The following is a 27,732-nucleotide window of genomic DNA, read 5'->3' as shown; positions in this document are numbered from 1 at the left end:
CTTAAGGAATGAAAGATTTCCAGAGAAGCGACGTTTGAAGCTCCTACCTAGGGGTGATTGACCATTTCAAGTGCTTGAAAAGATTAACGACAATGCCTAAATACTAAATTTACCAGGTGAGTACAATGTCAGTTCCACTTTTAATGTTAGTGATCTTTCGTTGTTTGATGTAGGAGATGATCAAGATTTGAGGACAAATCCTTTTCAAGAAGAGAGGATGATGCAAACATGGTTGGTCAAGCACCAAAGAAGGCATGGGAGTCAGTTGGACTTGCCCGAAGGACCTATAACGAGGGGCCATAGCAAGAAGTTTAAAGAAGCACTTCAAGGATTCATGGTGAACTACCAAGGAAATTCAATAAATGGGGTGTCTAAATTAGAGGAGCTTGAGGAACATTGACACAATGATGGAAGTGTTTGGAATGTAATTCAAGTACTAAAAGACCATAAGGACAGCAGCACGCGCGCCCCCGTGCCAGAAGCGGCGCAGTCGCGCGCGCGCATGCGTGCATGAACCGGCGCCGCCGCGCGCCATCTCACGTGTTTCGGCGCTGCCGCGCGCACCGGGCAAAACATGGCGCGCCCCAGCGCGTAAACCTGCACCACCGCGCGCACCCGGCTGGAATGTGCAAAACATGGCGCGCCACCGCGCGAGATCACGCGCTACCGCGCGCAGTTCCGTGTAAAACTTTGTTGCCAACTCTTTTGATGACTTTTTACACTAATTTTTCTTATTTTATTGAATATATATGCATTGTATCAATCAAGGAACGAGATATTCAGATTTTTAAACACATTATTGGAGATTTATCTCAATATTCAAGGTTATTTTAGCTTTGTTCTTCACAAAATCAAACTTATCAAATATTACATCTTTGTGGCGTTTGTCGATTATTTTCGCACGGATTGTCAAAACAAGTTCTTTGAAGGTTCGTATGAAATTCGATTGTTATTCTCGTTGATATTTGTTGCTAAGTGTTAATCGCTTAGAGGTGAATATCACAAATCTTTACTTGTTTCAAAAGATCGGGAAAACTTAATCGTTCCTTGTTCGTTATTGAATTGAGGGCGCAATTCTAATTAATCGTATTTGCTTCTCATTCATACGAGGATTCGTATCATTTGTGCTTATCTTGTTCAATTGAATCCAAAAGGAGTCCTTGAGTTTCAATTGACACTTCATGAATTGAGTGAAAAGGAATGTGAAATGACTGAAATAATGAATGAACAAAAGAGTGAGATGACCATAGAAAGAAGAAAAAAAAGAAAATGATGAGATGAGAGAAAAAGAAAAAGAACAAGAGGCCAAAAAAAAAAAGAAAAGAAAAATAAATTAAAGGCCCAAAAGAGTGAAAAGAATGAGGTTGAGAGTTATTTACTTTTGTATAAACCCCTTAAAGTGCCTTTGTACAAAGAGGTTTATTATCACTGTAATGATGTCGTCGGTTCAATCCGCGCATTTTTATTTCACCCTTGCAGGATTATGGAGATATCATGATGAGGAGACAAGTAAGAACTGATGGTGGAAGAAGGCCATGTATTGATCAACATGACGTTGGAGGCAATCACCGTGAAGTAAGTGTAGTTACCACCGCAACAACTATGAAGTATGGCTTTCTTCATTACCTTGATTGTATGTTGTTTTGTTTTCAAGAGCTTGGAGAACATGTTGCAAATGTGGTAGTTGGGGGACCGTATTAAAGTTCGGTTGTTGTCTCTAATTTTTATGGCTTCGGAAGTAGTGAGAAGTTGTATGTGTATATAGTGAGTTTTGATTTCTCACGAGTTGTTAAATTGATGGGAGTTATTGACTACAAGAATATATATACGCATTGGACCTAAATTCTGCTGCTGTGTTGAATGATTTCATATGTCGTACATGTAGCGTGTCCTACTTGCATGACATATATTTGATTGGTGATGGTTGTGAAGATTACATGGTTGGTTATAATGATTTCTATGATCATCATAAATATTGGGTTAAAGAGAAAAAATTATTTGGTCTTTATTCATTTCATGATCGATCTGTGTTGGAACATTTCATGTTCGCAATCTTGATTTTGATGTTAACAAAACTTGTTATTTTGTTTCAAATGATTTACCTAACTGCGCAGGAAGCTGGAACTGATAGGGCTTCAAACTGATCAGTTAAACTAGCCAAAACTGAAGCTAACAGATGCGAACTGAAAGTGTCATCTGATTGCCCAAACTGAATCAGCTCAACTGATATATCAAAGAACAGTTCAATTGATTGTCCAGCTGATAGGCAGTTCAGTAGAAGACCTTCAAAAGCCCGGCCAGCTGATGAAGTACTCAACTGATGAAGAGCCCAGCTGACCAATTCAACTGAAATAGTGAAATAAATTCAACTGAGGAGTCAACTGATTTCACCACTCCAACTGAATATCAGTTCAGGTTACCATTTAGGTGCATCAGTTAGGAATCAATCAGTTGCAGATCAAGACAAGCTTACCTAAGTGGATTCCAGCTACGCACAACGATACAAAAGCTATTGTACGATCAAGGTACAATAATGGACGTTCCAGCAACATTTAAAGACAAAAAGTTACAGCATAGATGTCGGAAAAGTCGAGATACAAATATCAAGGAACGCATTCAAGCTGCAACAGATACAATTATTGAGTGTCATCGTACGATCAGTTTCCCGCCTATAAATAGAAGATCAGTGAAGACCAATATACAACAAGTGTGTGAAGATAAAGAGAAAAATGGCATGCATATTGCATATCAGCTTACAAGAAGCAATCAGCCCAGAGGGAACACTTCATCGTGTTATCAGCTTAGATTAGAAACACAATTCTCTCAGTGTGTGAGAACACTTTTTTATTGTACTCAGAGATCAGTTCTCACACACACACACACACCATCACTCAAATATAGTCTTGCACAAAGACAATAAACTTGTATATGTAATCTTTGACATACAGACATTAAACAAGTGTTGACTGGAAGGTATTGCCTTCAATCTAGTATAGGAGTTCAGTCAGATAGTTGGTTAAGTCCTAAGCTGAGTGGGTTTGTACAAATCAATTGTATAGATCAAAGTCTTCTAGTGGATCCTACCCGAGGTTGTAGAAGGGTGACATAGGAGCAGTTGAAGTCTCCGAACATCCATAAACATATATTGTGTATTTTAATTGTTTAACTATTGTTTTCAAATTGATTTTATCAATTAGAGCATCAGCCAGTTCAGTTTTTACCATAACTGAACTGATATATGTCACAAGTAATTCCCTTTATTTTCAGTTATTCAGTTACACATGATATAAAATATATAATTCTCTTAACAAAAGATTACTTCGAGTGTTTTCCGCTTGATTTAATATCAAACTCGATTTAATTCATCGGTGTAAACATTCTTAGAACACAAATTATTGCATCTCTTGGAGAATATTGTGTTTGAAGCACCTCAAGGTGCCCAGCACACGATCCTCTAATATGTTCTTGAGACACATAATTGTGGCTTGATAATTGACATAATACATGATTATATGTGTTGGTTGCATATGAAACTACATGTTGAGTGTGATTGTGATACATGCATTGATTATGGGATAATGACATGTCGAATGTATTCCTATGGCATGCATCAGTTATATCTTATTCCTAGTGAGCTATGGACGTACACGTGTATGGATTTCATTTGTGTGTTAACTAGGTCTAAGAAGGAGAGAAATCTGATTTTTGTGATACTAAATGATATCTTACTGTTATTATTTAGTGTCGTGTTATTTATCGTCTGGAGTAATAGATGAATACTGTAACGTCCCAGATTTGACGATTGTCCTTACTGTATCAAGACGAGTCTTTCCAGCGTGCTTATGTCCTCACTCACACGCACCTTGGGAAACTTCCCAGGAGGTCACCCATCCCAAAATTGCCCCAAGTCAAGCACGCTTAACTTTGGAGTTCTTATATGATGAGCCACCGAAAAGAAGATGCACCTTCGTGATATGAGTAGTACAAATCAAATCTTTTAAGCCCTCTTCAACTGTACAGTCCATTACATTGAACAGTCTCGAAATCCCTCTCATTCTCGTGTGGGTCGTTTCATTCATGTTCCCTCCACCTAGAAGCCTGCCAGGAGCGGCTCATTGTCCGTGCAACTGATGGCATCGGCGATCACCCCCCGCCCTCTTCGGCCTCGGGCCTCACATGCCCACCAGCTTCCGCTTGGTTCGTACCCGAACCACACCATACTAAGAGAGGTCGGCTCTGATACCACTTGTAACGTCCCAGATTCGAGCTCGCGGCTGCGTGACTGCACAATGAGCCCCTATAGCAACTACTTCGTATTCGTCCTCACTTTTACGAAAATGATTAATCAAGTTGCTATAGAAGTCCATTGTAAGCCATTATAAACTCATTTTAAATCTTTCATTTTTCAGATGTGGGACAAGGGTATCACAAATACATAGAAAGGACAACCGTGAAGTTGGGATTTCAAGTGCGGTTGGAGCGAGCAAATTATAGCACCTACAATCTAGTGTTGAAAGGTAAGCATGTAGATAATTTAATTTTTTTTATTACTAACGTGTTTAGTTTTTGTGTAGGTAGCCAATTTATTTCAGGACAAATCTTTTTGAAGAAGGAGAGTATGATATGAATCTGATTGGGCGTGGCATGCTAATGGTCAAAAGGAGATTCAAGGAAGCATTGCATGGACTCATAAGCGGTCAAAAAGAGCTTACAAGCAAGGTTCCAAGCCTCAAAGGAGTCGTGATGCGTAGAGTGACCTTGGATACCGAATGAATGCTATTAAGTGAGGAACAATGTGGATGGATTAGTGCCACAGCGCCATGGATCAAGCGCCGCAGCGCTAGAGAAGACTGGTTAGCGCCTAGGCGCTACCATCGAGCTCCTAGGCGCTCCACGATGCAAAAGAGTAGCGCCTAGGCGCTACCATCAAGCGCCTAGGTTCTCCATGATGCGAAATAGTAGTGCCTAGGTGCTACAAACTGGCGCCTAGGCGTTAACCCTGCCGAAGACTCAGGCTGATGTGCGCCGCAATGCATATTTTTGATTTGGAAACCCTAGATTGAGATTTTGTTGTATTTTTATATATATACATTGTATACACGAATTATACACAATTAATTCTTGAGTTTTAATCATATTTTGTGAGTTTTCTCTCAAATTCAAAACTTGGATTTGTATACACTTTCGTGTATTTCTCAAATCAAACTTATCAAAGTTTAACAATTTGTGACGTTTGTCAATTGTTCTTCACTCGGATTGTCAAAGACGAGTTCTTTGAAGGTTCGCTTGAATTTCATTTGTTTATTTCGTTAATATTAGTTGTTAAATCACACTTACTTGTTCAAAAAGATCAGGAAAACACAACCGTTTCTTTGTTCATCGAATCGAGGGCGTGAATATGTTTTCGAGTGCGTTCGCTTTTCGTGGTCGAAAAATCGAATCACTAACACATAACGTTACATAAACAAGCGTAAAATCGTCAAAACTTTGAAAATAATCGTTCTATCGTAAAAATAATCGAATGCAAGTGTTTTTCATGCAAAAATAATTAAAACAAACATAATATGCCTTGAATGTTTCGTCAAAAATGTTTTGTAATGTGTCTATACGTTTAAAACACTCGAATATTCAATCGTTGGTGTGGGGCGCGAAGAAGAACGAACGGCGACGAAGAATCCTTGTTTTTTTCCTCTCCTCCAATTTTTGAAATTTTGTGTGTGAAGTATGTATAAAAATCGGTTGAATTGTGGCTTATGAAACCCTAGGATCAAATTTATAGATTTTAATTTGCATGTTAATGGGCTTGGGTTTTGGGCTTTCAAGCTTGGGAGCAATTAGGCCTATTTATGTTGGATAAATTAGACCTCATAACTCTTATTTGATTGAAAAATAATATTTTAATAAAAATATTTTTCAAAAATAACGCGTTTCATATTTTAAAAATCCATCGTTTGCCCAAAACCGGCTTCCCGGGTAAAATTGAACTTGTTTTGTAAAATAATTTAAACTCTATCAATTTTAGAAAAATTTAATCATTTTTTAATCATATTAATAACCCTTGAAAATATTTAATGAAAAATATTTATTTTTTATGTTTGTCGTCTCCGATTTCCTTTCCTCAGCCTATTATCGAATATTCAGGAAAAGTCTACAATTTCATGAAATTATGTCATATAATCATTTAATCATACAATCATATCCTTAATCATATAATATCCATAGAGTAAGCATTTAAAATCAATTAAATAAAATAATTATGAAATTTAATTCATTTGCATGCATGTGGTTTACGTAGGTTGGTTTTGGATGTTACAAATCCTCCTTCCCTTAAATAAAATTCCATCCTTGAAATTAAGACGTACCGAATAATTTGGGATATCGACTCCTCATCTCTGACTCCGTCTCCCAAGTGACTTCTTCCTCCGAGTGATTTAGCCACTTGACTTTGACCATCTTTATCACCTTGTTCCGCAACCTCCTTTCTTGTCTACCCAAGATTTGAGTAGACCTCTCCTCATATGACAGATTTGGTGTAAGTTGCAGTGGCTCAAAGTTCAGTACATGTGTAGGGTTTGACATGTACTTACGAAGCATCGATATGTGGAAGACATTGTGGACTCCTGCAAGATTAGGTGGCAACGCCACTCGATATGCTAATACTCCCACTCTTTCGAGTATCTCAAATGGTCCAATGAATCTTGGACTTAGTTTGTCTTTCTTTACAAATCTCATAACACCCTTCATAGGTGCTATTTTTATGAACACGTGATCACCTACTCCAAACTAGAGATCTCGTCTGCTTTTGTCCGCGTAGCTCTTTTTCAACTTTGAGCAGTTTTCATTCTTTCTCGGATCTTGGGGACCATTTATGTAGTGTGCTGAACTATCTCGGGTCCCATCATAGCCCTTTCTCCTACCTCGTCCAAATGGATAGGCGATCTACACCTTCTTCTTTAGAGTGTCTCATATGGAGCCATTCCTATGGATGATTGATAACTATTATTGTAGGTGAACTCTACTAGAGGTAGTTTCGGTCAACTCCCTTGAAAATCGATCACGCATGCTCGGAGTAGATCCTCTAATATTTGTATGACTATCTCAGACTGACCGTCGGTCTTAGGATGAAATGCGGTACTGAATAGTAGTTTAATATCTAATGTTGCATGTAAACTCTTCCAAAATGATGAAGTGAAACGTGTGTCTCGATTAGACACTATAGACACTGGAATACCATGCAGTCTAACTATCACTCGAATATATAACTCCGCATATTGAGTCATGGAAAAATTCATCTTCACTGGTAAAAAATGTGCTGATTTAGTAAGACGGTCCACTATTACCCAAATGGCATTGAGTCCCATCACTGTCTTTGGTAATCCTACCACGAAATCCATAATAACATTCTCCCACTTCCACTCGGGAATGGAAAGTGGTCGAAGCATTCCCACTGGTGATGTTTAGCCTTCACTTGTTGACATGTCAAGCACTCGGATACGAAACGCATAATATCTCGCTTCATTCTCGGCCACCAATATAAAAGTTGCAAGTCCTTGTACATCTTGGTATTCCCGAGATGAACGGAATAAGGGGTACGGTGAGCTTCAGTCATAATGTCGACTCTAAGTGAATCACCACTAGGAACCCATTGTCAACATCGATACTTAATCATTGCTCATCACTAGACTGTCTGGTTCGAATTCTATCTCGTAGAGTGTAATGCACTGTCAATGTAGCGAGATTAGAGGCCTCTCCCCTAGCATAAAATTCAAGATCAAACCGCTGAATTTCCACTTGTAAAGGGGCTTATGTACTGCTAAATGTGCCAAGACTGTCCCCTATCTACTCAAAGCATCCGCAACTGCATTAGCTTTGCCGGGATGGTAGCTAATGTCGCGGTCGTATTCCTTAACAAGCTCTAGCCACCGCCTTTGTCTCATATTCAAGTCCTTTTGGGTGAAGAAATATTTAAGGCTTTTATGGTCCGTGAATATCTTGCATTTCTCACCATAAAATTAATGCCTCCAAATTTTCAATGCAAATACAACTACTACTAGCTCAAGATCATGTGTCAGATAATTCTTTTCATGTACTTTCAACTGTCTTGACGCGTACGCTATGACCCTCTCATGATGCATAAGAACTGCACCCAATCCTAGCTTCGAAGCGTCGGTATTATTACCCTAGTTATCGCTAGTACTGGCGCGGTAGTGAGTGCTTGCTTCAGCTGATCAAAACTCTTTTAACATTTGAAGGATCGGTTGTTGAGCATCTTTGGGATGCTTCAAACAAGATATTCTCCAATGAGCTGCAATAGATCGTGTTCTAAAAATATTAACACCGATGAATTAAATCGAGTTTGGATTAAAAACCAAGTGGAAGAAACTCGAAGTAATCCTTCGTGAAGAAGACTGTTATATTAGAAAACATTTTATCTTATGTAAACTGAATAACCGAAAAGGGACAGATTAGTTTTTGCATTCATCAGTTCAGTTATGGTGACAACTGAACTGACGGATACTCTAATTGATCCAAACAGTTTGAAGACAATAGTTAAGCAGTTAAATACACAAGATATGTTTATGGATGTTCGGAGACTTCAACTGCTCCTACGTCACCCCTTCCACCGCCTCGGGTAGGATCCATTAGAAGACTTTGATTTATACAACACCTTGTACAAACCCACTCAGCTAGGACTTACACCACTGCCTAAACTGAACTCCTAAACTAGACTGAAGGCATCACCTTCCAGTCAACACTTCTTTAATGTCTATGTGAGAAAGACTACATACACAAGTTTAACGTCTTTGTGCAAGGCTGTATTTGAGTGAATGAGAGTGTTTGTGTGTGAGAACTGAGCAAAGATGTTCTCACACACTGAGGGAGATAAGCTTCTAATCTAAGCTGGTATAACTGTGAAGAGTTCCTTCTGGGCTGATTGCTTCTGAAAGTTGATGTTCAATGAGCAGTGCCCTTTCTTTTCTCTCGTATATGCTTAAAAGCTTCTTTTTGCTCACTCTTCTTCTTCTTGTTGTTCTTATTATTATTGAGTCTTCACTGATCTTCTCTTTATATAGGCGGGAAAACTGATCATATAGTTAGACTCATTCGTTGTATCCGTTGCATCTTGAATTCGTTTCTTGGACATTGTGTCTCGACTTTTCGACTGTCCTTCTGAAACTTTTTGTCTTTAATGCTCTGATGCAACGTCCATTATTGTCCTTTGACTGGATAATGGCTTTGTACCTTCATGTACAGCTGGATTCCACTTGAAAGAGTTTTGTCTTCATCCATAACTGAAAGATTCTGACTGATGCTTCGAACTGGTCAGTTGAACTGATCTTTCAGTTGGGCTGGTGAAATCAGTTGACTCGTCAGTTGAACTGATTTCATTCTAGTTCAGTTGGACTAATCATCTGGGTTTCTTCATCAGTTGAACACTCCTTCGGCTGGCCAGGCTCCTGAGGTTCTCCTGCTGAACCACCTATCAACTCGACAATCAGCTAGACTGCTCAATTGACGTAATCAGTTAGATTGATTCATTTTGTGTGATCAGTTTGGTCTTCAGTTTGCGATGTAAACATCTCGTGAGTGATCATAGATGCTGCACACTAAGGTAGATTATTAGTAACACAATTAACAAGTTTTGTTATCATCAAAATCAAGATTGCGAACTTGAAAAGTTCCAACAACATTCCGGTCCCCATATAAATTTAGCATTCTTCTTTTCCAAAGATGTCAAGGGTACTGCAATAGACGAGAAACCCTTGATGAATTTACGATAATAACCGGCTAAACCCAAGAACTACGTATTTCCGTCACACTTTTCGGCACTGACCACTGCTTGACTGACTCGACCTTAGATGGATCGACTTATACTCCTTCCTTTGACACAATGTGGCCTAAGAATGCCACCCTCTCTAACCAAAACTTACACTTGCTGAATTTTGCTATAATTTCAGATCTCGTAAAACTTGGAAGGTCGTCCTCAAGTGTTGATCATACTCCTAACGGCTCTTGGAATAGATCAAGATATTGTCGATAAAAACAATAATGAACTGATTGAGATACAGCTGAAATACGCGATTCATGAGATCCATTAAGATCGTTGGGGCATTAGTCAGCCCAAATGGCATCTCGAAAACTCATAATGTTCATAACGTGTTCGGAACATCGTCTTATGTACATCCGTCTCCTTAGCCCTCAATTGGTGATATCAAGACCTAAGATCTATTTTTGAAAATACCGAAACTCCTTGGAATTGATCAAATAAATCTTCGATTCGAGGTAATGGATACTTATTCTTCACTGTCACTCTATTCAACTCTCTGTAGTCGATGCACAGTCTAATGCTACCATCTTTTTTCTTAACAAATAACATTGGCGCGCCCCATGAAGAGAAACAAGGGCGAATAAATCCCTTGTATAATAGCTCTTGAATTTGATCTTTTAATTCCTTCATCTTAGCGGTTGCTAATCGATATGGTACCTTAGAGATAGGCATTGTACCAAGCATCAACTCAATAGTAAACTTCTACTTCTCTTTCAGGTGGGATGCCAGAAACATCGTCAGGGAACACGTCCGGAAAGTCCTTAACTACCTCCACATCCTCAATGGATTGACTGTCAATGTCGGATTCAGATATAATACTAGCAAGAAAACCTTGGAAACCCTTTTGAATAAGCTTCCTCACACGCATTCATGAAATGATATGTGGCATTTGATTTTTTCGTGTTGCCTCGAAGATGAACGCTTTCCCATTGGGCGGTCTAATATATATTGTCCTCCGTCGAAAGTCAATAGTATCCCCATTCAGTGTGAGCCAATCCATGCCCGAAATAATATCAAACTCGAGTATCGGTAGCACAATAAGGTCCCCTCATATAATATTATTTTGTAATTTTAGTTCCACGTTCTTCACCATACTACTAGAGACCATATGCTCGCCAGAAAGTACTGTAACTTTGAATCCTGACTCCATATCTACTGGTAAGATTCCCAATTTATTCACGAAAGATTCAGATATGAAAGAATGTGTAACTCCGGAGTCTAGTAAAGCATAAGTAACGATTCTCGCTACCAATATTCGTCCCGGTAATATTTTCATTATTCTTGATTAGGGTTCTATAGTTTTAGAAATTTTCCTATCATCTACGTCCTTCTAATTTTCCATATTAGCACCTTTCCCCTTAAGTTTCGAAAATTACATGATTAATCCCTTAAGTTTTTGAAAATTACCACATGAACCCTTAAGGATTCAATTTTAGTCCTAGGGGATTTCGAAATTGCCAATTAACCCCCTTAAGCTTCGTAAATTGCTACATGACCCCTTATGTTTTGAATTTTGCATTTGAGCCCCTAGAAATTTTTGAATTCTCTAAATTTTACTTATCATTTTTCGAAAATTCAATTTAGCCCCTAGGAAGTTCAATCTTCTTCAATTTAATCCAATTAATTAGTATTTGCAAGAATTCCATCCCTTATACCCTAGAATTTTTGTAACATGCAATTCTAATTCGTCAAGTTTCATGCAACTCGATTCAATTCTAGCATTCATGCTTATTATCTCAAGAAATAGGGCAATTTTAAATGCTTGAATAGTCATAGTACATGTAATAAGTGTAGTGTCTGGCTCCCCTTGCTCAACGTGCATCGCATATGTCCTTCCAGTCATAGGTAGCTTGAGCTTTGGGCAATCGCCAGCCTTGTGTCCCATGTCTTCGCACTTGAAGCACTTATAGGTGCCCCACATGCACTTGCCGTAATTACGACAATTGCACTCCTTGTATTGTGGTTTCTCAGCTGTCTTCGGGCCATTATCTTTAGGTGGTAGTCCTTGTGGTTTCGGTGGTCCCGTATAAGGCTTCTTATTCTGCTGACTAGCTTGTTGGGCACGATTCCTCTTACGCTGCATTTCCCAATCAATATCCTTCAGTGCTTTCTCGGCTCGATAAGCTCTGTAACAGCAATAGTATAATCAGTATGATCAATGAGCATCACATCATGACGGATCGTCAATCTCAAACCATCTAGAAAGTGTCGTAACTTCTCCGCGGCATCATTAGTAATCAAGGGCACAAAATGACAGCCTCTATCAAACTTCTGTACAAACTCGGCAACAGACAAGTCCCCCTGGGGGAGACTCATGAACTCCCTCTTAAGCCTATAACGGACGTCAGGAGTGAAATATTTATCATAGAATACCCTCTTGAAGCCTTCCCATGTCAATGTTGCCAGATTCACTCCTCGTTTCGCTCCCTCCCACTATAAAGCATCGCCCTTTAGCAAATAGATGGTACAACAAACTCAGTCAGCGTCCACCATATCCATATAACGAAAGATCACCTCTAAAGACCTAATCCATCCCTCAGCCACGAATGGATCAGTAGGGCCAGAAAAATAAGAGGGATCCATCCTCTTAAATCGCTCATAGACTGTCTCCGGTCGAACCCTCGCAGCATTTCCAACAGGTTGCTCAAGTAACTGCGTCATGCCCGCTAGTACACGTGCGCTAGCATCCTGATTAGGAGGAGGCTGTGGAATCTTCTCCTCATGTTTACCCTCACTACCATTGCGAATAACACGTCTAGGAGGCACCTCTGTACAATTCGTCTCAACCACGTAAACAACATGCATTTTAACATATTAAAATTTAACATGTATCTAATCTCATATATCATGTATCATAAAAGCATTGAAAGAATTTTAGCATATAAAGTATAAAGCTGTAAAAACTCACATACTTCAGACGTCATGTCTTGAACTTCTCGAAGTAGCAGTACACAACCCTTTGGGGAATCTGGTTTTGATACCAACTGAAACGACCCTTACTTTTTAACTTTGAAATTCTACTAAATTTTTTTTACCCATTAATTTCAAAAACACAGTTAAAATAACTTAATATTTCCATAAATCAAATAATTCAACAATTTAAATCTCAAATGCATAAAATACCTAAAATCGTCAATTACCTAGATTCAAATTCTACCTTTAATATGATCTAAATTAACTTCAAAATAAAGAATAAAATCTCTAATAAAATCCTTAACAAAAATCTTTTAAACTTTGCCTAAAAATCTAGTGTGAAAAATAATTGTCCCTCGAGAGTGTACTACTGTACTCGATCCACTCAAGTGTCAGCACCTCCCTCAATATCATCATCAACTGCAGCATTCAAACCCAGTGAGTCTAATGACTCAGCATGTTCTAAACAGGAGTAGCAAATAATACATATACAGGCACATGCATTAAAATCATACTTTTACTTAAAATATTTTTTAAGCATAAATAAATCGTAACAACATAAAATCGTAAAGCTTTCATCATTTATCATTTTGGGTGAAGTTTGATCCTTGAAAGTGACTAGCATTTTATCATCTGGTCGACTATTCAGTCTTATATCACCATAGTGCATGGGGACGGGCACTAGGCAAGCAATAGAAATACGCTCGTCGGGTCCCTCTGGTGCCTTGTCCCATAAACAGGCTCCTTCTAGGTCTTTTCTCTCACGACATTCTCATAAAATTGTAAATTCACCGTTCCTTCTTAAAATAGATCCCCCACATATCCTCTATCTTTTTGTCACAGTCAACTCACATCTCTCCAAATATTTTTCCTTTTTTTCTTTTTTTAAAGCATAAAATAACGTAACTTTCTAAATATAGCATTTTAACAGTTAAAATTGCACAGCTTTACCATAAATAATAAAATCTTAAATTTTCATCATAAACATCATAAAATATCATTTAACATGTGTTATCACCCTTCGAGGTGCTGCCAACCCTTATCGTACTACTCAGGTGTAAAATGACTGTTTTGCCCTTAAACGTAAAATTTCTAGATTTTTGATTTTTTTCTTACTTTTATTGACGTGGCTTATCCCAAATAATCATTTAAGTTTAAATGTAATTTTTAATATTTTAATTTAGCTTAAATTCAGGGTTTTCGATTTATTTTACTATTTAATTGTTCGTGAAGCGTTTTATTCTCAAATTAATTCAACTTGAATATTTTAATCCAAACAAAAACTTTTTATTTCCTACTCTACCTTTGTGAGTCATGAGCCACCCCCGTGGACCCACGGTTCAAGCCCTAAGCCATTAAACTAAATTTTTGAACCCTAGCCCAAAACCATCGAGCCACCTCCCGATTTTCTCGAACCAAGCCCAAGCCACCTCGAGCCAAACTCTGACCAGACCCCTTACGACCCTACTGACCAGCCTTGACCCCTTGAACCAGCCCCTACACGCCGCATGAGCCTTGCACGCAAGACCCCTAGCAGCGCGAGTCTCCTTCTATTACCAGAACTCCTATTCGAACTAGGACTCCTCTTTTTACTTAGCCACCAATCAGCAGCCTACCTAAACATCACTAAACCAGCCTAAGACTCGACCCAGACCAACCTTGAGCCCCTAGACCATGCTGCAAACCCTGCACGAGAACAACAGTCGCGCGTATGCATTCTTATACGCCTAGGAATGTATTACTCGACTAGGACTCTTTGCTTGAACCACCCTCAAGCCCGAACCCTCCTGACCCTCTCTGGACCACCCTGAGACACTGCCTAAGCCTCCCCGTTGCAACAGCCCCTCGACCGCAAGTCTACATGCATGGGAAGAGTCCATGAGATCATGGACTCTTCCCTATCAACGAGCCATGGGCTAGGACCCTACCAAATCCTTAACCATGACCCTCCTCAAGCCCCATCCAGCCCTTGGCCGAGCCTGAGTGCATCACGCACCCTAGCCGCCCCCTTGAAGTTGCATGCGATCATAGCCCCTCCTAGAAAAACCTAGGTGCCTTGTTCCCTTGCCATGTTCGATTCAACCCTCGACTCCAGCTTAAATCGTTCATGTTCTACCCATAAATCGTCCCAAGTTGGCAGCCTAACCCTTAGAAATCTTAAAGTTACATAAACAAGCGTAAAATCGTTAAAACTTTAAAAATAATCGTTATATCGTAAAAATAATTTAACGCTAGTATTTTTCATGCAAAAATAATTAAAACAAACATAATATGATTTGAATGATGCGTCAAAAAGGTTTAGTAACGTGTCTTTGAACTTAAAACGCTCGAATATTCAATCGTTGGCGAGGGCCGAAGAAGAACGAACGGCGATGAAGTATCCTTGTTTTTCTTCTCCTCCAATTTTTCGAAATTTTGTGTGTGGAGTGTGTGTAAAAATCTGCTGAATTTTGGCTTATGAGACCTTAGGATCAAATTTATAGATTTTAATTTGCATGTTAATGGGCTTGGGTTTTGGGCTTTCAAGCTTGGGAGCAATTGGGCCTACTTAAGTTGGGTAAATTAGGCTTCATAACTCTTATTTAATTGAAAAATAATATTTTACAAAAATTAGTTTTCAAAAATAACGCGTTTGATGTTTTAAAAGTCTCTCGTTTGCTCAAAACCGGCTTCCCGGGTAAAATCGAGCTCGTCTCGTAAAATAATTTGAACTCTATCAATTTTAGAAAAATTTAATCGCTTTTTAATCATACTAATAAGCCTTGAAAATGTTTAACGAAAAAAATTTATTTTTTTTATCTCCGTCGTCTCCGGTCTCCTTTCTCCGACCTATTATCGAATATTCGGGAAAAGTCTACAATTTCGTGAAATCATGTCATATAATCATACAATCATATCCTCAATCATATAATATGCATCAAGTAAGCATTTAAAATCAAATAAATAAAATAATTATGTAATTTAGATCATTTGCATGCTTGTGGTTTACGTATGTTGGTTTTGGACGTTACAATACAACTCCTTACGAATTATAGAAATTCTACAACTTTTTTTAATATCTTAAAATGTGGGAGTATTTGGCAAATGTAAAAGCTCCTAAGTCGAAGCAAATGGATGTATGTATCAAAAACAATTCATTGGCTCATATTGGATATATCAATAATAGGTGTGATTATTCGAATTTTGTGCATAATTCATACTTTGCAAAGAAAAGCAAAGAAAAAGTATGTTGTGACAACTATAACAACAAAAATGAGACAAAAGTTCTTCGTGACGAAATAACGATATAGATTTAACTGAAACTAGTCATAAATGAAACATAGAAGAAATTGAAGTTTGTTACAACATAAAACACCAATGAACTTTTGATTGAAGAAAGTTATCACAAAAGTTGCCTCAACACACAAAGAAATGAAGAACAATCATGGAAATGATGTTTCTCGAAATGCTCATTATGAAAGTGATCATAATATGATTATGAGCATGAAATGTTGTTGACCAAGGATCTTGACACAAAAAGTATGGCTCTAACAGATGTTATACTTGAGCTAAGGGCTTCTCCAACCCTGCGCTATTATAGCGTGAAATGCTATGATAGCGCAGGGTTTCCACTCCAACGGAGGCTGCGCCATTTTGGCGCTGGGTTTGGGCCTTTTTATATATTTTTTAATGTTTTTTAATTAATATAAATATGTGTTAAATATTTTTAATAATAATATTATATAATTGATGAGTAAAATTAAATCGTGTTGATATAAAATATAATTCATAATAAAAATTAAAACACAAAAAAATTAATTATAATTATATTAGAAAATTTATAAAAATATTTCTAGTTTTTTATTTTATTTTTGACATTTTTAACTATCGTAAATATATAATTGATAAAATATCAGAAAAACCAACAGCAAAATTTTGAAACAAAATTACAATACCCAATTGAAATACAAATATGAAGATAATACATAATTGGAATACAAATTCGAAGATAATACATAATTGAAAATTACAAAGATAACAATGCGAATAAAAACATAAAAATGACAAACAAGTTAGATGATCAATAATCTCCTAAATTAGATCCCGATCCTCCAAAATCACCAAAATATTTCCCAAATGATTATCGAAGATGAACGTGACCAGCTCACCCATTGAAGTTATGAGAGAAGCACCAACTCCGGATGTAGAAATGGTTGTCGATGAGAATATCAGATTTCAAGAATTTCTCGCTCGATATAAAAGGATAAAAGACAAATATGCTCACTATGCACTACGAAATGCTTTAATTGATCATTTGTGGGAGGAATATAGTTGTTCAGATGTTTGAATTTGGATTCATATTAAGTTCTAAAAATAAATTATCTGTATTAAAAGTATGTCAATTTTAATAATGAAGCATTTGTATTAATTCGTATTATAAATATTAGAGTTAATATATATAAGAATCAAATAAATAAATTTAACCATAAATAAAAATAAAATTATAATTATAATACTAATGTTAACATTAATTATAATTATATTGTTAAATTTATAAATAAATAGTAAACAAAAAGAATATTCTAGGAATATACTTTTTAGTGTAAGATTTGAAGTAAATGGGTTGGAGATGAATGTTATATTTGGTGCAGAAACTGCACCTGCACCAAAATAGATTTATGGGTTGGAGATGGCCTAAGGTCATTAAAACATTTAAATGAATTGTTCTAACACAATCTTATCATATTAGGACATGCTAATAACTTCTAATGTTTATTATCTTACTTCTATTGAAACATCAATAGATGTGAATCTAATCTTAATGGTGAACTCATGTCATGATTGGAATATTTTAGCTAAATGAGAGTATGGTGTATATCATTAACTGTTTACGTCCGAATACTGTTTTCTAGTAAACAAACTTAAAAATTTTATATGAGATATACAATATTATCAGAAGACGATTGGGACACAAAAGACATATTTGACACAAAAAACTTGATGGTGAAATCATTGTTTATAACTCGATCCACTATAGAATCCTAGTTTATAGCATTGAATAGAGCAAATAGGTTGAATGATTAATAAATATGTTGGAGGATAACTCATATTGGTTAAAGCTAGTATTTTCCATGATAATACGTTGTAATGACAAATTGATTATTGGAAAGACTACATAATAGCATGTCACGACACTCGTAGTAGACATAATGCCACAAACCAGTTGACCTTTAATAAAGTAATCTTAGTCGACTATGTGAAATGAAAAGATAACTTGACGGATCCATTGACAAATGTTTGGGTAAATATTAATATAATGCACATCAAGAGGAATGTGACTAAAAATCTAGAACCAAAACGATCATGACGGTAACCCAACCTGGTTGATTGGAGATACAAAGATCTTTGTATAATGTGACAACTAAGTTATGACAGTTGTTGCAAAAGCACTTAAAAGGAACTTTACAACAAAGTTTTATTTTCATTGCTAGGATGAAAACATTGTCCTATAACGAGTATGAAGATGAATCGCTTCAATGAAATACTTATTAATCAAATATCGTGTCCATATCCAATATCTTTGAAACGTAACGAAATGATAGGATTATGAAATTAAAAGTTATAGCGCATTTACGTATCGGAAAACAAGACTCGGATTGGGATAAAAAGAGAAAAACAATAAAATATTTGTCAAATCATATTTGTATGTGAGATGCATAAAATTGTATAAACTCGAAATAATAAAATTTAAGGTTAATTATATCAATGAAGTATTTACAAACAACTGAAGTGAAATGAAATATAATAGTAATATAAAATATTTTTGGATAAGAATGTTACTAGCAATATATCGAATAATGATAAGAATCCAATATCTTTAACAGTTAAAAATCAAAATAATATCAATATACGAGAGACGAGAAAAGAAATAAAATATTCGGAATTTGAATTGTTTAAAATTCTAATTTAGAATTTGGGATTTGAAACAATCAAAAAATAAAATGTTAAATATTTTTTTTATTTCAGCTAAAGATCTACTCAAAAATTAAAGAATTCGTGAGACTGTCTCACAAAAGACCTACTCAAAAATTAAAGATATAAGGGATTTTCGATTATATTTTTATTGTTTACAATGAAACTATAGATCAGATCTTAAATCCACATCTTACTTATTTATGCAACAATAATATAAAGTCGAATAAATTTCAAATAACATCATTATTGTGTGAACTTGAAATCCATAATAATTAACATGAAAAACCCATATAAAAATGTAAGATGTGGATTTGAAGTTTATGGTCTTACTTCTCTAAACACAAAAATATATCTGAATACATTTGAAATTCATCGATTCAAACGCAACCGAACCTAATTTATTTCAAATGCGGAAATGTAAAATTTAACTAGAACGAAAAATCTAGACAAATCCGGTTAATATTTTTTAGATTGAATTAGATCAAGAACCAAGTTGCAATATGATCCGGCCCGTTAAATACCAATTAATCCATAATTTAGAAAAAGGAAAATATTCAAATTTGAAATCTGAGCTCTAACGGTAATATTTTCTAGGGTCTTCCCAGCACAGGCTATATATATATGATATACTTCATTCTCGCCGCTCATCAGAGAAGCAAGCTCAAATTCACCCTATCAATTTTCAGAATCTGCGAGGAAGCAATGGAATTTCAGAGTCTTACGAGGAGGGAGTTGCAATCTCTGTGCAAGAGGAATAGCATTCCAGCTAACATGACGAATATTGCTATGGCTGACGCTCTCAAATCTCTTGAGTTTGTAAGTTTTTTTTTTTTTTTTTGGTCTGTAAACGCTTAAATTATCCTCCAGATGCACTTCGATTTTGTCTTTTGATCTGGTCTTTTTCTGTATGTTGTTGGATGTAAGATCGAAGATTTCATCTGTGTTCGTTGGTTATTCTCATGTAATTATTAGTAATTGTTGTTGAAATAAGATAAAAATCATTGCGGTTGGGCATCTGACTGTTCCTAGGGAGAATATGAAAGGTCACGATTAAGAATCTGTTGATGTTTGAAAGTTCTAAACTCCTTAAAATTATAGTGAATTTTAATTTGATTGCGCAATTAGCTCGGATTTAACATATCAATGAATAAATGTACGTGTGTTGAAGAGTTGAGAGAACCGATCTTTGCCGATCATTGTGTGGTTCCCTGTAACTTGTCAGTGCCGATCCAGTTTCTTTCATGTTCTACGGTCTACCTGTTTATTCTTGGATTAAATCCATTTTCTGAAAATATCCATGTACATTTGGTTGAAGGTTGAAGGGATTGAGGAGATCTCACAACCCAAGGAATCCGAATCAGCACAATCATCAATTGAATCCCCTGCAAAATTAGAGGTAACATCTCCATATGTTCCTCCAACTGGTGGTAGGACTACACGCCAGAGAACTATTGCAAAAGAAGAGCCCCAAACTTTGCTACCAATGACTAGGACACGGGGCACAGCTAGAAAAACCCAGGCCAAAAACAAGGAGGAATCAAGAGCTGATGCAACCGAAACTCCAACAGTGGTGGCCCAACCTTCGAGGAGGAGGGTTCCAGTTGCCTCAGCTTGTAGGAAAATGGAGTCCCAGTTTAAGGAATGCGCAGAAGAGGACGAAAAAAAGGGTGTTCCGTTGACTCCAGTAGTATTGGAAGTTACTGGTCGGAGAAGGGGATTGAAGAAGGAGAGTGAGGTTAGGCGAGTTTATAGCACTCGTCGATCAGCAAGGTTGGCAGAGAAGAATGTGGAGATATCGAGTGAGGTGAAGAATGAAAAGCCCGAGATTTTGAGGAGTGATTTGTTTATGAAAGAAGAAGCTGAAGGTTATAATATGGAGATGAACGTGAAAGAGGTCTCAGAGGGTGTGCATGAAGTATCAGAAATTACTGGTATTTTTTTTTCTGGTTTTTCATGTTTTCCTTTTTTTAGGTATTGAATGAGTTCCTCAGTGTAGTGACAACTGACAATTCTGTAATTTATAATCTTGCAGGAATCGAAGTAGAAACATCATCGGAGAAGAATTTTAGGAGAATGGATGTTACAGAAGTTTCTTCAGGTCAAAAACAAGATATATCAGATGAGAATGATGAAAGCTATGTGGAAGAGAAACTGAGCCAGAACTCTGAAACTGACTATCCTAACCTGGAGATGGATCAGTGTATTGATGCAGGAGATGAACAATTAAACGTCCATTGTGAGACAGGTTCAGAGCTGGATGGGGTGATAGCCGATGAAACAGAACCTTCTAATGGTGGAAATGTCGCAATGACACTGAATGAGAGCAATGACTATGTTGAAGATGGCCATGGTATGCCAATTCCTAGCATATTACTAGCTAGAAATATATGTTCGTAATTTTACAATTGATTAGTTCAACTTGATATATGGTCATACAAGCTATTTATTTTCATGTCTGAAGAATTTACAGATGATGTGAAGCGAGATGAGGTAGGAAAAGAAAATGAAAAGAACCCGACTAATGAAGTTGGTAACGGAGTGGAAGAAGAGCCGGTGGGTGACATAATAGCTGCTGAGGAGGAAGTATTGGAGAGTGTGCTTGCCAACATAAACTGGCAGCTTAATTACTCGGAGAGTAGAACGGTTGATTCTCCTCTTCATCTCAATGCTAAAGGCACAGAATGTGGAGTTCAAAAATCATCCAGTAGAGAAGCACAGCCACTTGGAAAAATTTTATGCCATGAAGTTGAAAATCTACAAACTGAAGCAAGTGAAAAAGCTGCAGATGACGCACCTTCTTCAGATACAGTTGAAAATGTACCTGCCAGCATAATGAACTCCCCAATCAAACACTTTGGTGGTGCAGAGAGTGCTGCAACTGTTCATTCTCCTATGCTTCAGAATGCTGATTTCCTTAAAGAAATCAAGACCTCTGGCATAAAAGCTGAACCAGGCAGTTCCATTCCACCGAGATTTACAGAAATTGATTCAAGTTTTACCATTAAACTAAACTCTTTGACACCAACCAAGAAATCTGCAAGCAAGGCATCTGCTCCAGTGAAAAATATTGCTGATGTTTCGGATAACAAAGAGAACATTGGGAGTTGCGGTAGTAAGGCTGTTACAAAAGAGAAAAGAGTAAAAATAGCCAAAGACATTACTGAGAATGTAGACAAAAACATGGATTTGTTGAGTGATCTGAGTATGAGAAAGCTGACCAAGATGTTGAAAGAGAAATTACAGATCATAAATAAATCGAGCAAAGATGAAAATGGCAATAAGGTGTGTGATCTCAACCCCCTTGTGTCATTATCCATTATTTTTTGTTGTTATGTAGATTTTTCTTTGACTTTGTTTTTCATCGGATGATACAGGCGATAACGAGGCCAGCTCTGCAAGCGCTTCCAGAGAACAGACTGGGGAAATAAACCGAAAGCAGCTGAATGGGATTTGCTTCTGCGTTGTTTTGATTTTGTGGTTTCTCTTGGACCTTTTTTTGGTTATTGCATAGGAGTTTTTTAAACCTTCTTGGTTGCGCTCGCTCCTCTTTGAATTCAAAAGCTCCTATGATCATAGTTTGTGGATTATGGCAATGTCATCTTTACCTATTTGGTAATCAAAATAATGGAGTTTTGTTTCTTGATTATTTTTTTTCCAAAAAATTGCCCTTTTTAGAAAAGAACTTTATAATGAGACGACTTAACACGAGTATTTTAACCACAAAATCTGAAAATACATTCCTTATAAACCAATTACTCAGCGAGATAATTTATGTTCTCGTATGAAAAATAGATGGGATATTAAAATAAATTCAATTCGAGTCCATTATAAGAAAAGATGGATGATTGTCCCGTAGAATGTAGATATATTATATGATCAAAAAAGGCTAAGATTTATCTTAATAAGACTATGAAAAACGAGAACATAAAGTAAAAAAATAGCTAGATTGAATTTGAATAGCTCGAAGCTTGTGAATTATATTGATGCAACAAGTACCAACCCTAAATGCTCAGCAAAAAACATGGGATAGAGACTCTCAATAAATTATTTCTTTCAATAGACGTCTATGTTCTTCTATATGAAAAACTGGAGCGGGTATCATCATCTTGACCCTAATGCTTAGCAACAACACATCAAATGAAGGCGAATTGTTTGTTACATAGGACAAATTAATTAATTTGAATTTCCGAACGTAATATTTCAACTATATCATGTTTGGACTTTTAGATTTTGGACTCGCTTGATCTTCGATTACTTTTATCCCCTCAAATTTACGAGTGTTGAAAACAATCTCAATCGCCTATCTTACAAGTTCATACAAGAAATATTGGTTTTAAAGAACATAGATTATGACGATGTTGAGACAGCAATACACGTGCTTCATTCAGTCAAATCGACAAAGCCTTCTACCTAAACAACTATTAACAAGAGAGTCTTCAAGCAAACTGACGCCTTGTGTAAGTATCTTCATGCACGAAAACAGGACCTTGAGCATTATGTTGGGGCGGAGGAAACTGTGGTTGTCCCATGGCAATGCCACCTTGACTAGGCGGAGCAGATGCACCCCATGGACCAGTCCTGTTTTTTCTGGAAGTTAAGGTAATGTAATAGACGATCCCGAGAAAGATGCTGGCAAGGGATAAGACGGCAGCTCCGGCAAAAACACCCGGTTTGACAACATAACAGTAGTAGTTGCCAAAGTACAAGTTCTCTTCACTGTGTTGCTCGTTGAGTGCTGCGCCCGTTAGCAACAGAAGGAATGCTATTACAAACGTAAACCTGCATAACAGCATGTCAGAAACAAGCTGCACTAAACAACAATTGAGTATTTTATGAGATGAGTCTCAAGGGGAAGCGAATAGCAATTTAGGGAGGGAGGTCGGAGGCTTATAAACTATTTCCCTATTTAACTTGCATACTTTTTGTATGCAACAAATATACAAACTATAATCCGAAAAAGTATTGAGTTCAGGTTTCACACAGCTAGCCTAGAAAACTAGAATTAAGCATGACAAATATTATCTGCTGATATATGGCGATAAGCCGTGGAAGACCATCGAACAGAAATATAATATGGCAACATATAGGTCATCTAAACTATTCTGTAAAAGTGTCAAGAGTTTGCACTTGAGCGCAAGTCATTTCACGTGCATAGAGTTAGAGGAAAAAATTCTGATCATTACCAGGAGACGACGAAGCAAATAAGTGCTAAAGTCCAATTAGAGTTTGATTGATGTTGCCCTTTTCTACAACAAATGCATCCAGTAGCAACATTGATTATAATGTGCGCGATCATGAGAGAAACAGCTGCGGTTAATCCAAGGCCAAGAGCAGGACTTCTTGGATAAATGCATTCAGTGGCAGAGGAAGAACTGACATCAGAACTCTGTATAATGAAGAAGGAACCAAATGATTACTCGACTAAAACTTAGGGCACAAGACAGAGGTCAACACAAATACCTGCATCGCAAGTAATAATCGGTTCAGGGGTGAAATCTACCCTATAGAATATAATTGTGATTCTTGTTACCCGTGTATCACATTTAGAGAATTATGTGATATATAGAAGGAAATCAAACATACCCACTATATTTAAAATTCATTTAAACTGCATCATTCGACTTCTTTAGTTTTATGATGCAGAAACTAGGAAAAAGGTTCATCTTGAATCTGGCGTTCAAATCTAGTTTTTTAGGCAGAGTCTAACCTTATAGTCTTTTACACAGAGTTCTCACTCAAGAACAACCTCATAGTTCAAGAACAAATTAAAATGAAAAGATCAACTGAAAATAAAAATAGTGAAAAGCATTAAAAATTTAAAAGCAACAACAGGGGAGCTTCAATTATATTGGCGGAGCATCACTCAAATTTATTGTTACTCAAATTTGCTAAATTACACCAACTCCACTCTAGTTTTCAATTTTAATCATTTGAAAATGCGGACTAGCTAAAATCATTTATGAGTCTATGAACCATGCATTCTAAAGACTTCAGAACAGTAAAAAATATCATAGTAAATCATTAAGATTTAAGAGAAATACATTTGTCCCATTGTTGCAGGCTTCACAAACCAAAACTGCTCGCACAAAAGGCTGGCAAAACAACATAATGTTTAATGTGCTCATGGATATGTCCACTAAGAAAGACTAACAAAATATTTAAGTATCATGACGCTCTTTGAGCACATGAGCTTCAGTAACATATTACTCCATGACCCATGTAAGTAAAAAGTATGCACGGTACCCACCTAGTCTAGGGAGGTGCAAAATGGATACTCCTGGCCAGCACAATTATATAATGTGCAAGAATGCCAAAGGAACTACCATGTGAAGAATTACCATAAAGATGTTGACAGATATTTGTATCAATACCCAAATCATCGCCCAATTCAACTTACTGCTAATATGGTCAAAAGGTATTTAGATAACAAAGAAGGGTTCAAACCATAAAGACACAATCCAATTCTGTAGGACGACTTTGGCCTGATTCGGTGTCACTTAATAGGAAGATTTGGTGTCACTTAATAGGAAGGATTACATTAAACTTGGTTTGTGAAGGGATCTGATATTCATAAAATAATAGTTCTTTTTTTCCCTAGGAAGGAAGGCAACATTAGAGCCTAACCAAACATAATTCACAAGTAGTTCACGCCCAACCTACAAAACATATACTAATTATAAGTCATCCAAAAACATATAATTCGCCAATTAATCTGCAAAATAGATTTAAGAATAAAAAAACAAATCCAAATACTCCATAGCGACATCATATTAAAATACTAATACAATCTGCTCCCTTCAACAAAGCAAGCAAAACCAAACATCTTGACCCAACATTAATAGCAGTCATTTCTTGACCAGATCTTTTGTAAGTACCCTAAATAAAGGGTATTTTCCCCTCTAACTGACAACTTCCAAATCATTAAAATTTATAAAATTAAAAAAAAAATCAAGCAAGATGATTGAAAAAAAGAAGCAAGCAAGCTACAAACAAAACCCAAGAAAAAAACACAGAACAATCCAATCAGAAAACTAAAAAAACAAAATCTACAGCTATAGTCAGTAAACAAATTCACATTTACCTTAATCCTCTTGGCCTCCGCAGCAAAGCCCGTAGCAGCACACAGCAAGCCCAAAAGCCCTACAACAAAGCATATTATCAACACTTTCTTTTCCATTTTCTTTCTGGAATCTCTCTCTAAAAACCCTTATATCTACTCTATGTAAAGTCGGTGTTGGAAATACTGAAGCGACCCTTTATCTTCCCTAAGAAAATTCGTAGAACAAAGTAAAAACAAAAAACAAAGACGGTAAAAATGGTCTATCTGGGATTCTTGGTTCGATTGTATGGAAACAAGCTTAAAGATTAAGCAAATGCGGAACAGGGATGATTTGTGAAATCAACGGCGGGTGAGCTTCGAGAGAGAACGAGAGGTGTTTCATGTGCAGGCTTTTTTTTAAAAAAAATACATATAAAAAAATACATATAAAAATACAGCAATCTGAAAAGATTACAAAACCAGTACAATTCGGAGTATTAATCCGAGCGATACTCCGGATTTTTATTAATTTAATAATTTATTTTTTAAAAAAAAATTTAAATCATAGATGAATCATTCCTCTCTGAATTCGTGGGGCATTCTTCTTTCCGAAAGGTTTTAGGAACATTGCTTCTTCTTTTTTTCAAACAGCATTTTTTTTTATAATTCACATGCACAAATAATTATTATATTTTTATTATTATTGAAAAAAATTTATTTTCTAATATTATTTTATGATAATAATTTTTAATGTTTTCGATTTATAGTATTTTTCATTGGATTTTCATCAATTTCATACAAGCTGATCTTAAAAAGTAATTTTATAATTTGTTGTGATAATATTTACATTAATTATTTATATTTAGTATTGTTACTATTATGAGAACATTAAAATATGTTATTTAAAGAATTGTTAGTTATATGAGATAAATTAGCATTTTTAAATAATAAATAACTAATTAGGCCATTTTTTTCCAATATGAGATAGGTTCTGAATTACCATAATTAAATTTTGTCTTAGATTAAAATAATTAATCAACATGGCATATTAATTGTGTTAATATATTCTCAAAACTTTCGTTTTTTCCTTTGAATTACCGTAATTAAATTTTGTCTTAGATTGAAATAATTAATCAACTTAGCATATTAATTAGGTTAAATTCCGAATATTTTAATTAATTTTATGAACATATACATAATCAGTATATTTGTAATGCCCGAGAATTTGATTATTGTAATCTGAGATGATTTATTGATTATGAACTGAGGTGATTATAGCCGGGCCATTCCGAGACCAGACTGGGCAAAACATATGAAAAGTACAATGTTTGGACAGAACTATTGGCGCCCGAGCGGTAGAAAATGACCGCCCGAGCGCCAGTGTTCAATAAGAATACCATTCGGGCAGAACCTGTGGCGCCCGAGCGGTAGAAAATTACCGCCCGAGCGCCAATGGATAACAAGCCGAGTACCGGGCAGAGTGTTCGGCGCCCGAGCGGTAGTTTATAACCGCCCGAGAGCCGACTGAAAATCAAGGAGAAGGGGACACGTATTTTTACATGCATGAGATATATATATAAGTTTCCTTCTTCAGAATTTATCAGGAAGAGTCGAGGATTTTCTCTAAGAAATCCTTACGCCTTTTAGTGTATAGATTTGTGATTTGTGAACGATCCGCCCGTCCGATTTTGAATCCGACTTCAGTACTGTGTTCCTATCGACACGGGCTTCAATTGGGCGTAAGTTTTACTACGTTTTGATATGTCTTGAAATTATGATACTGCCAGAATCAGATATAATCCATATATGTTATTATTGTGATATCAGATATTGTATAATCGAAGTCCGATCGAAGAACAGATTGTGTATATAATTGTTATGATTTTCTGAAATGATATGACTGAGATTGTACAGATTTGAGATTATAATCTGTTATTGCTGGGATTATGCGTTGTATCGATATCGATCATGTCTCGTGGTATTATATCTGTGGTGT

At 36.4% G+C, this 27,732-nt stretch overlaps 2 protein-coding genes across 3 annotated transcripts; one reads left to right on the top strand and one right to left on the bottom strand.

The window, feature by feature from the left end:
- Positions 1-19,341: 19,341 nt before the first annotated feature.
- Positions 19,342-22,335, top strand: LOC142533757 (uncharacterized). Of its 2 annotated transcripts, none has more exons than XM_075640643.1 (5): positions 19,342-19,513; positions 20,013-20,628; positions 20,730-21,047; positions 21,168-21,979; positions 22,072-22,335. In XM_075640643.1, the coding sequence occupies exons 1-5, from the start codon at positions 19,400-19,402 to the stop codon at positions 22,123-22,125; spliced, it is 1,914 nt and encodes a 637-aa protein (XP_075496758.1). In that variant the 5' UTR covers positions 19,342-19,399; the 3' UTR covers positions 22,126-22,335. The 2 variants fall into 2 exon arrangements, with proteins under 2 accessions (XP_075496758.1, XP_075496756.1); XM_075640641.1 differs by having other exon boundaries at positions 21,159-21,979.
- A 632-nt stretch (positions 22,336-22,967) lies between these two features.
- LOC142533600 (protein VASCULATURE COMPLEXITY AND CONNECTIVITY) lies at positions 22,968-26,159 on the bottom strand. The gene is made up of 3 exons (XM_075640426.1): positions 25,779-26,159; positions 23,881-24,083; positions 22,968-23,476 (listed from the first exon to the last, which is right to left on the bottom strand). Exons 1-3 carry the CDS (start codon positions 25,872-25,874, stop codon positions 23,134-23,136), a joined length of 642 nt encoding a protein of 213 aa, XP_075496541.1. The 5' UTR covers positions 25,875-26,159; the 3' UTR covers positions 22,968-23,133.
- Positions 26,160-27,732: the final 1,573 nt, after the last annotated feature.

The sequence above is a fragment of the Primulina tabacum genome, chromosome 18 (genome assembly GCF_025594145.1).
Source record: "Primulina tabacum isolate GXHZ01 chromosome 18, ASM2559414v2, whole genome shotgun sequence".
Lineage (NCBI taxonomy): Eukaryota > Viridiplantae > Streptophyta > Magnoliopsida > Lamiales > Gesneriaceae > Primulina > Primulina tabacum.
Note: the sequence above shows the minus strand (reverse complement) of the source record. Positions and strands in the feature narration are given on the sequence as shown.

Coding starts and splice junctions, on each gene's coding strand:
- LOC142533757 (XM_075640641.1), top strand. CDS start 19,400: ATGGAATTTCAGAGTCTTACGAGGAGGGAGTTGCAATCTCTGTGCAAG. Junction 21,048..21,158: donor CTATGTTGAAGATGGCCATG/GTATGCCAATTC, acceptor TCATGTCTGAAG/AATTTACAGATGATGTGAAG. Junction 21,980..22,071: donor AAGATGAAAATGGCAATAAG/GTGTGTGATCTC, acceptor CGGATGATACAG/GCGATAACGAGGCCAGCTCT.
- LOC142533600 (XM_075640426.1), bottom strand. CDS start 25,874: ATGGAAAAGAAAGTGTTGATAATATGCTTTGTTGTAGGGCTTTTGGGC. Junction 24,084..25,778: donor CGGAGGCCAAGAGGATTAAG/GTAAATGTGAAT, acceptor TTCATTATACAG/AGTTCTGATGTCAGTTCTTC. Junction 23,477..23,880: donor ATTTGCTTCGTCGTCTCCTG/GTAATGATCAGA, acceptor GCTGTTATGCAG/GTTTACGTTTGTAATAGCAT.